Source organism: Fukomys damarensis, unplaced genomic scaffold (genome assembly GCF_012274545.1).
Source record: "Fukomys damarensis isolate Sample0158 unplaced genomic scaffold, DMR_v1.0_HiC HiC_scaffold_23, whole genome shotgun sequence".
Lineage (NCBI taxonomy): Eukaryota > Metazoa > Chordata > Mammalia > Rodentia > Bathyergidae > Fukomys > Fukomys damarensis.
Window position 1 is genome coordinate 46,687,696 of NW_022900935.1, and position 9,859 is coordinate 46,697,554.

Genomic DNA, 9,859 nt, shown 5'->3' on the forward strand with positions numbered 1-9,859 from the left:
GGGACGGGGTTGGAGTCGGGCCACACCCCGGGGTGGTCTGGCGACCCAGGGCACCTCCCGGCGCGGCGCGTCCACTCCGGGTGCCGTCTCTCCCTCCCCACTACAGTCTCAGGCACACGTGAGGCCCGAGAGCCCTCCCCAGGACGAGGTCAGATGTACACTTGACCAGGGAGGAGCGGGTGACAGGGTAAGGACAGCAGGTCCCCTCACCTCCTTTGCTCCCCGGACCTGCGCGCCGCCTCAGACTGCGGTCCAGTAGCTGATGTGTCCGCGTGGGGCTGGCCCCTGCCATCAGCCGGGCTGTGGCCTCATGCAGAAACACCTGCTCCCGTGAGGTAGGAGAAGTGAGGCTTGGCCCAGTCCCCACTCCCCCACCTTCATGTCCCCAGTGTTCAGCGAGAGAATTGTGAGCACTCACCCTCCGCATGGCAGGGCGGGAGCTCTGTGCCAGGCGCCTCAGGCCACTCAAGTCCCTCTGGAAGCCACGAAGCTCGAGAGCAGAGGCCTGGAGCCCGCTGCCGGCACCCTGGGCCACCTGGGTTGAGGTAGGTGGCTGCTGCTGTCGCCACAAACTAGTGCGTGCCACAAGGAGCAGGTCACAAAGGAGCAGCTGCACAGCCTGGGGGTGGCAGGCAGGACAGGGGTCACAGGGGCTGCAGCTCTAGGAGGGTGGGGGGCAGCGGTGCCAGGGGCCAACCCCGGGCTGCACTGCCGAGGCACTGCACCCGCCTCACACACATGCAATGCAACAGCAATGCACCCAGGGGCAGCCCGCCTCTCCAGGCCCCCACCACCCTTGCCCCAAGTGGCATCCACCTTTCTAACCCCTGGCCTCCCAAGACAGGCCCTACCAGCTGCTGTCCATAGCCCTCTTCCTAGGGGAAGGGATACGGAAGCCAGCGGGGGCAGCCACCCGCACCTGGATGAAGCCTAAGCCACAAACAAGGTCACCCAGACACCTTGTCCCGTGCTATCTGGGCTAACCCTGAATGGCAGGGCAGTGGAGGGCAGTAACCCAGCCCAGCCAGGCCCCCAGCCCCACCCCTCACCTTGTCAATGGAGCTGCTAGTTGGTGTGGTAGCCAGGCTGTCCTGCAGGTAGCCGCTGGCCTTTTCACAGATGGCCAGGCTGGCCAGGCCCGACTCTGCCTTTCCACGGCCCAGCAGTGCCCGGACAGCCTTGAAGGAATGCAGAGCTGCCCTGGGCAGGGGTCTCCTGTCAGGGCCAGGACAGAGGGATACCAGTCAGACCAGGCCACGGGCCCTCCCGGGTCCCTCCACACTCGTTCTGGATTCCTGGGGGAGTAGCACAGCAACCCCTACCCCACAGAGCAAAGGTGGGTACAAGCAGGGTGCTGAGGGGCTGGGAGGAATGCCCGGGGTCCAGGGTGGTGACAGTCTCTCCGTGCACGTGCACTCACTCATTTTCCTGCAGGGCACGGGGCAGGTGTTCTACCAGTGGGTACAGCCGCTCTGCTGCTTCTTCGTCACGCCGCAGCCAGTGGATGACCACAGCTGTCAGTGAGGCCCACCACTTAGCCACTGGGTCTGTGCCTGCAGAGGAGGGAGGGGTGCCAGGACCTTTAGCCACACTATACCTGGGCCACACATGGAGTCAGGGCAGGGCTCCCAGGGCTCACCGGTGGTGGCAGCCATGCCCGAGCTGATGGAGAAGCTGCAGGCAGGGGTCCCGGCAGCATCAGAGCAGCTGTTCAGCAGCTGCAGGTAGGTGAGGGCATCTGAGAATTCCCTGTTGCAGGACAGATGGGAGAGGTTCTGGGGAGGATGCCCTCCTTACCTACCCACCAGTGCACAGCCTGACCCCATGGTTCTACAAAGGGCACATCTCTTCCTGCCTGGCTGGTGGGGAAAATGAGACCTAAAGAGGCCCTGAGAGCATGTGGCAAGTGACAGCAGCCCAGCTTCCTGGACATGGCCATTCCCAGACTCCATGTTGTCAGCATTCTGCCTGGAGGGGGCCCCTGAAACACTCACCTGTCCCCATCAGTTGACCCCGGGCTGGGGCTCAGGCTGGGCTGGGCCACACAGTTCAGCGCTCTCTCCAGGAGATGCTCGCGGAATAGCTGAGTCACCTGGGCCAGGGGGTCCACTGTGGACAGGAGTGGGCAAGTGAGCATGGGACAGCGCCTCCTATCCACACCCAGGGCCAGACAGAAGTACCAGCTGGGCCCTAGAAGCAGCCCCCACCAAAGACAGGAGAAAGGTGGAGGAAAAGTACCCCGGCCCCTGCCACTAGGGAGGACAACACTGTGTATACCACACTGTCTCCCAAAGGTCACCTTACCACAGCGGCCCTGATCCCGCTCCCTCTGTCCTACTTCCTTACTCCACAGTGGTGCTGCCCAGGATCACCTCTCTGATCAATACACTGTCCTCAGAGCCTCGCACTAGTTCTGAAGAGGCTAAACCAGAGCAGAAACCCAGCCAGGATGCCCAGTTCCTACAGCCCCCGAGGCTTCAACCCACAGTGGGGAGATGAAGTAGGGTGGGTGGGGACACCCAGTTAGGAAGGGGACAATGAGAAACAGGTTAGGGCCAAGGTACAGGACATGGAACAGGGACAGGGTTAAGACAGCACCTGGGTTCCCAGCCAAGCTGTACAGGCTTTCCCTCGGCACACTGCACACGGCCCAGTCACCATCCACGAAGAAACGGTGGCCCACAGGGTGGCAGAGCCACTGCATGGCAAGAGGCACTGAGCCACTCTGTGCCAGGCAGGCCTGGCGGGCACCACTCAAGAAGAAGCGCTGTGGGAGAGGGGAGCCAGGCTGTCACAATGGCGCCAGGCAGGGGGTCAAACCAGACCCCAGCTGAGAACACTGCTAGCCCTGGAGCCCACCTGGTAACTGCCTGCCACACGCTATACAGACGGCCCTTCGCCTAAGGGGCCACCTGAGAGGGCTGCAAAGACAAGCTCCCAGCCCTGTCCCTACCAGCCCACCACCCACTCACTGTCAGAAAGTGCAGGGCTCTCGGGAGACTGGTCTTGACTCTCAGGGCAGCTGCTACATAGATCTCTGCCATCGTTGCCATGGTCACCGTGTCCCCTGCACACTCCGCCAGGTTCAGGGCATTCAGTGCCAGGTTGGTGGCAGCAAGATGCCCCCCTGTGTACTTCCCTGGAAAGCAGAGGGTCTGAGGTCAGAAGGAATCGTGCAGCAGGGGGATCCCTCAGGCCAGCTCCCAACCCTGCCATACCCATGGCATGCAGCTGGTGCAGCTTGTGGTAGACAAGGGCTGCGTCCCGGGCACTGGCGCGCACATCTGCCTTTAGGGCACAGTCCCTCTGTAGGCCCCCAGCGCGGCTGGCCAGCCAGCGGCCCACCCAGAGGCGCTGTAATAGGTGGCGGATGAGGTTCCAGAGCAGGCTGCAGGCCAGATCCAGGTGGGAGGTAGGCAGGGGCCGGCCCAGTGCTCGCAGGGCCAGCCACAGCTGCTGTGCAGCCTGGGCAAAGTCTCCCTGCAAGAGGGTTTTCCAGGTAAGAAAAGTAGCACCAGAATGTCTCCCTCTGTCTGGGTCCCTGGTTCAGTGGGAGTCTGGGCAGGACAGGAGTGGGGAGAATGGGCAATGAATGGTATGTGCAAAAAGCAGGCAGCAGGTGACACCCAGCAGCTTCTCAGCCTGGGGGCCCTGGTGCTGCCCTACCTTGCCCCAATCCTTCCCCGTGGCAACCCTTACCCGGGCCAGGTCCAGGTCGGCCTGCTTGCGATGTCTCCAGAAGTGCACCGCGGGGGCTGAGTGCGGCCGAGTCACCGGCTCTCCATAGACAAAAAGAAGTGCCAGGGAGACCAGCACCAGCAACCCATTGCCCAGCCAGACCAGCGGGGGCAGCAGCCAGGGAGCCCAGCCAGGGCCATCTGAGGGCAGAAGGAGGTGCTAGGGACACAGCTCCTAGGAAGCCCAGAGTCCCATGCACAGCGGAGGGTCTGCACCCCCAAGGGTCCCTCCCAAAGATACCCTGGCTGGCCTGACCTACCTCTGCCCTCGGCACCCAGCATGGCACGCCCAGGACTGTGGTGGACACTGGTGGCATCCAGGGGGCTGGGAAGCCCCCGGCTACTCATCAGGGAAGCCAAGGGGTTGTAGAACAGACAGAGGAAAACCAGTGCACACAAGGCCAGGCGGGAGCGGTCTAGCATGCCTCGGCTGTGGGGAGACGGCAGCTGCCCTGGCTTCACCTGGAGGGTGGGCAGGGCAGTGAGGGCAGGCCCAAGCCGGAGGACACAGGGCTGAAGGGGGCACTGGGATCCTCCAGGGCTCCAGGCTCAGCCTCTGCCTATGAAATGGGAGGTAAGCTATTCCTGACCCATCCTGGAACTCAGAGGACACCACTGGGAGAGGGAACGGGAAAGTCCTGTAGGGCCCAACCTGGCTGTCCTCGATGACTGGACTGTCAGGCTCCGAGTCACTGCCGCTGCCACCGCTACCACTACCCCGGCTGCCAAAGGACAGAGGGCTGCTCTGGGAGGGCGAGCCGGCATCCGAGGGCGGCGGAGTCAGCGTGTCTACCACCTCAGACTTCACACCCTCCATGACAACATCTGCATTTCCTCCACTGCCACAGTCAGACACCAGATCCTTCAGTGATTCTGTGGGACCAGAACAGGTAGAGCTGGGGTGAAAGCTGGAATCCCCAGCCTCAATCAGCTTAGGGTCCTGGGAGAGAGACTACCCTGAGGCTGGGGGGAAGGGGGCCAGGGCTAGGTTACTGCCAAAAGAAGCCAGTGTAGTTGGAAAGCCAGAGTTGACAAAGAGACAGATTCAAAGGCCCAAGCCAAGGCCAGGCCAGGAGATGGGACCAAACCCAGAGGTGCGGTCATTGTGAGGAGGGGCTGGAGCCAGGGTGGGAACGGGCTAGAGAGAAGTCCAGAGGAGAGACGGAGAGACAGAGGACTCACTGCTTTTGTGGACAGCACTTCGCAGACTCAGGTTCTCCTGCTTGAGTTTCTGGTTGCTGTGTTGTAAGAAACGGATATAATCGATGGCCTTGCGCAAGACAGCAGATTTATTCAGCTGTAGCGGGGAAAGGGGGAGAACACAGTTGGCCAATCATGACTGGCTGTAGCCACCTGACAAGGGAATGCAGTTACTCTGGAACATAACTGCCTCAGGATCTTTGCACTTGATGTCCTTCCATTACTATCGCCAGGGCAGAAATAGGGATTAACATGCACAGTACACAGAATAGTGTCTGGTAAGGTGCTGCTATCATTATGAGGCTCTTCATGCCTCATTCCCTCATCTCCTTCAGGGCTCTGCTGGGGTATCACCACCGTGAGTCCTTCTCTGGCCACCTGACTTTGATTTGCAACTTTTACCATCCATCTTCCTAGTCTCTTTTTTCTCTGTGTCCCCCCAGCCCACAATAAAGTTGAACTGAATACACAGGTCTGCCCAGCCACAGCAAGCTCGAACCCAGGCCCCTACTGTCCAAGCTCAAGGAGCCCTGCTCCTTCCAGGGTCACGCATTCTGAGCTTTAGCAGGCTCTGCCCACACCTTTGCCTCCGTGCCCACTACCAGGTCCTTGAGCTCCACGATCTTGTCGTTGATGGAGGAGCGGTAGCGCTTCTCGATGGCATTATGGGCTGTGCGCTTCTCACCACGGCTCTGGGCTGAGCCTGGGGTTTTGCTGCCAGCCGCAAGCCGGTTGATGGGCAGTTTGTCAGTGTCCACGACCAGCGGCACGGTGGCCAGGATGGTCCCGCCGCTCACCAGAGTCTGCAGGGCCGAGCACGTGTTAGCAGGCGGGCGTGCTCGTCTACAGTCCCCACACCCTTCTACCCACCCACGTCACTCACTTGCAAGGGCCCTGTCTGCACAGCTGTGCCAGGGGCCAGAGAGCTGATACCCGCTGCCTTCACAGTGGCCCCCACATCTGTTTTCATAGTTGTCAGGAGCAACGAGTCTGCCTTGATGAAGTGTGGCTGCAGCAGGACCTGGCAGTGGGAGAGAGCTTGGCCATGAGCTACATCTGGGCCAAGGACTGCCACCTCCCCGACATCGGGCCAGACTCCCTCACCGGGACCTGCTGGATCTGGGAGGTCACAGTGGTTGTTCCAGGGGCTGCTGTGGCTGTCAGAAGCTGCTGGGGGGCCATACTCTGAACTGGGGTATGCAAGGAGGTGGGTGTGACGCCTGTCGGGGAAGCCAATGGTAGGGCAGGCAGTGGCTGCTGGGTGCTCCCGGGAAAGGCTCCTACAGAGACAAAGCCCAGGGCTTCAGGCACTTTCAACCCACTCTTTAGGTCACTATCATCCATGCCTAGGATGAATCATTATCCCTTCTAGTTTCCTACTGGACAGGCCCTCCCTGGATCTGATGAAAACATGCTGACCAGGCCTCAGTGGGAGGCCATGCTCCACCCAGCGTGAAGGACAAGAGCACCTGAGTCACCAAGTGTCTCAAGCCTGCAAATCCTTTCATTAAGACCACAACTGACACTTCCTATGCCCCTGGCAGCCTTGCTCCCTGTCCCCTCGCACCCTGTACCCCTCTTACCTGCCACGAAGCCTCCAGGAGAGCTGGAATAACTCAAAACAGGGGTGGAGTTGAACTGTGGAGGGGCTGGGGCTGGAAAGCTCTGAGGCAGGAGGGCCGGTAAGGGCTGTGGGGTGGGTGGCTGTGGGGCTGGAGATGGCAGGGTAGAGGGCTGCAGGATGGTGAGTGGCACTGGCTCTTCTTTGATACCATGCCCAGGGGAGAAGGGGGTCACAGAAGAGAACATCTTCAGTGGGGTGAGTACAGACTGGGGAGGGGATGAAGGCGGGGGTGTTGCCTTGGACCCCCCCAGGAGTGCTTCCAGAGGGGAGCTCAGTGATGGAGGCGGAGACAAGCTGCTTGGGGAGCAGGCACCAGGGCTGGCGGGGTCTGTGTCTCCTGCCCCAGTCCCAGCATAAGGTGGATCAAACAGGCCAGGGAAGTCGCTGTCTTGGTTGTTGATGAGCTGAAGCATGTCTGGGAAGGAGAAGAGCACGTGTGAGAGCAGAGCTGAGTGGAGGCTGTCCCTGAGCAGAGCTTGTTTGCGCACTCCCTGACCACACACAGCTGTTCATGTGTGGGCAAAGCCACAGAGACAGAAAGCCACCCACGTGAGCCAGAGCTCCTGGACGCGGCCTTTTCTCGGGCACCTGTGTGGCATGACACCTAGCGCACGTAGCATGTGCACCCTACGACCCAGGCACAACAGGACAGCATGGGTGTGCCTGGGCTGGATGTTTGCCTCAGCATCCAACAGTGTCCTCAGTCCGTGGCGCACAACTGGCCCAAGCTCATTCCTTCATTCGCTCACCCAGTAAGTGTGTGCCAAATGCCCACACCATGCCAGCAACTGCCGCTGACCATGGACACAAGAGACACGACGGGCACAGTGATTCAGGCCTGTAATAGTCCAGCTTCTCAGGAGGTGAAGACAGGATCATCAAAGCCAATGTGGGCAACATGGTGAGACCTTTGTCTCAAACAAAACAAAACAAAATCATGCCCAGAACCAGGTCACTTTCTGAGGACCTGAGAACGTCCAGCATCTTGCTTTAGTTTTGGTTTGATGATGGGGATCAAATCCAGGTCTTCACACATGCTAACCACAAGCTATACCACTAACCCACACCTCCAAGATCCTGCCCTGTGACCCAATATAGAAATCAGTAAACTTTCATTCCTGTCTTCATGGAGAATATAGACCACCCACCTCCGATTATACACACACTCGCACGCACACACACACGCACACACACACACACACACACACAGGGGCACGGCTGTCTTGGCCCCTTTGGAGCCTGTTTTTCAGCCTGGGGGGTGTGGGGCACACCTCACATACCCAGCAGGTCCACTTCTGAGGAAGGGGATGGGCCACAGCAGCCAGAGGGAGGAGGCAGGCAGGACAGGTGTGACACAGGACAGATGGTGTCTCCACATGGTACCTTGGGCCCATTCCCCATCCACTGGCCACTCCTGGCCTCTTCTACAGCTACCCAGAAAGGTTCTCTGAGTACAGAATTCGGGTGGAACTTAGAGAACGATGAGAAGTAGGTAGCAACACCAAGCATCCTCTTAACTTACAGAAGACAGAGGTGTAGAGAAAGGCAGGATGGCTCAAGGCCCTGACAAGACGGTAGGGTAGTCCATGCCAGACCTAGCTTTGCAGCCCAGGACCCTTAAAGAGGAAAGGTGGACAGAACAGACCTCCAAGAGGAGCACAGGGCAAAACAAGATCTGTATCCCTGCTGGAAGGACTTATAAGGAGGGCAGTCGTGCCAGCAGGGAGGAGTGCAGCCAAGAACCAGGGATACCCTGGGGTCCCTCACACTGATGGGACAAGGCTGGGCCCCAAAACCTCCTAGCACACAACTCCGAGAAGGTAGTCTGTAGTATGGTGCCCATTCTATTGGTGAAGAAACTGAGCCATAGTCTTACTGGCCTAAGGTATTATGATGTCTGAGACAAAAATGAGTTCCCTGCCTGGTGTGGTGGTGCACATCTGTAATCCCAGCACTCAGGCGGCTGAGACAGGAGGAACACTGCGAGTTTGAGGCCAGCCTGAACTACATAGTGAGACCCTGTCTCAAAAAAAAAAAAAAAAAAAAAACCAGAAGAAACAAGGAGCAAAACCACCATCACCAACAGAGACTTGGGACTGAGCCAGCTGCTGGACACGTAGCCAACCAGTATATCTCTATGTTCTGGGCACATATCCAGGCCTTGCTTGCAGCCAAGTGGCCTCAGGATCCAGGTCTGGCCTCTTAGGGCTTTGGTTTTCCCTCTATGAAAGCAAGTGCTGTGTATCTGACTCCCTCCTCTTCATACAGCCTGGGATACACTCCCTACCTCAGCCCCAGCCTGGCCACAGGCCCTCTCCCCTAGCTGGCGACTAGCAGCCTAGCTGGCTCAGTTCTGGGCCCTCTAACCCACGTGGGGCTGCCACCTACTGGGTCAAAGACTTACTGGTCTAAATTCGTATGGTGCCTGAAACAAAACTGAGTCCTAAAGCCCCAACCACTGGCCATAAAGACCACCTTAAGTCACAGTATACATAAACTCAGCCCTGGGGTCCCCAGTACCCACAAGATCCCCAGCCTGAGCCTCATCCCTGCCCTCCAGGTCAGGTGGAGCCTGAGCCAATAGCCTCCTTTCATTGGGCCTCAGGTTCCTCATCTATACAACAGAAAAGATTAAACCCTTTTCGCAGCGTTGCCAGAGGCTTTGCCCAGTACAGTGGGGACTCAACATTGCTGCCCACAGGTGTGGAGGCAGGAAAGTTACTGCAGGAGGGGACAGATATCCTTAAGGCCATAACAGAGCAAGACAGGGTGACAGGCTCAGCCTCCCTGGATCCTCAAAGAGAAACACTCTGTGGGCCTTCCAGGATCATGCAGATCATCAAACCACACAGTAATTTTAATTGCAGGACCTCCCAGCCCTCACCCACCCATGTGAAGTCCCTTGTTAGACCGGGGAAACTGAGACCCAGAAAGACAAACTGATAATTTTAACAATCTGCGGCTCCCATCTTTTGCCTGAGGAGTCCAATACACCCACAAAAGGCAGGGCCACCAAACAGTTTGAACTCCCTGGTAGAGAGAAGGATCCTGGCCAGAAGGGGCACACAGATGTGGAGAAAGCCACCCCAATCCTCTAAGTTCCAGGATGTTGCTATCAGGTCTCTAAGCAAACCCTTCCCTTGAGTTGCACGGGTACTGAGGTTGGCGGTGGTCTGCCAACTCCCCCAGGGAGCCAGAGCCAGAACAGCTTCTGTACTCTCAAGAAGGGGCCTCCACGACCTGCTAGGTGGGAGGAGATCCAGGCAGTGTAATAGAGCCTGCAAAAAAAAAAAAAAAA

The 9,859-nt window shown here is 58.6% G+C and overlaps 1 protein-coding gene across 3 annotated transcripts in view; it reads right to left on the bottom strand.

The window, feature by feature from the left end:
- Srebf1 (sterol regulatory element binding transcription factor 1) overlaps positions 1-9,859 on the bottom strand; it is a 21,162-nt gene that overhangs the window by 1,073 nt on the left and 10,230 nt on the right. Inside the window, exons 2-19 of one of the 3 annotated variants that reach the window (XM_033767319.1) lie at positions 6,521-6,976; positions 6,042-6,217; positions 5,821-5,958; positions 5,519-5,740; positions 4,920-5,034; positions 4,390-4,610; positions 3,998-4,199; positions 3,700-3,878; positions 3,219-3,480; positions 2,973-3,139; positions 2,599-2,767; positions 1,995-2,109; positions 1,640-1,749; positions 1,421-1,553; positions 1,050-1,215; positions 419-619; positions 211-322; positions 1-29 (exon numbers count right to left, since the gene is read on the bottom strand). The exon at positions 1-29 is cut by the window's left edge and continues 1,073 nt beyond it. In XM_033767319.1, coding sequence (XP_033623210.1) covers positions 1-29; positions 211-322; positions 419-619; positions 1,050-1,215; positions 1,421-1,553; positions 1,640-1,749; positions 1,995-2,109; positions 2,599-2,767; positions 2,973-3,139; positions 3,219-3,480; positions 3,700-3,878; positions 3,998-4,199; positions 4,390-4,610; positions 4,920-5,034; positions 5,519-5,740; positions 5,821-5,958; positions 6,042-6,217; positions 6,521-6,976 — 3,173 coding nt within the window. Of the gene's footprint in view, positions 323-418; positions 620-1,049; positions 1,216-1,420; positions 1,554-1,639; positions 1,750-1,994; positions 2,110-2,598; positions 2,768-2,972; positions 3,140-3,218; positions 3,481-3,699; positions 3,879-3,997; positions 4,200-4,389; positions 4,611-4,919; positions 5,035-5,518; positions 5,741-5,820; positions 5,959-6,041; positions 6,218-6,520; positions 6,977-9,859 lie in introns of all 3 variants that reach the window. The other 2 variants (XM_010637416.1, XM_019209479.2) reach the window with 2 other exon arrangements.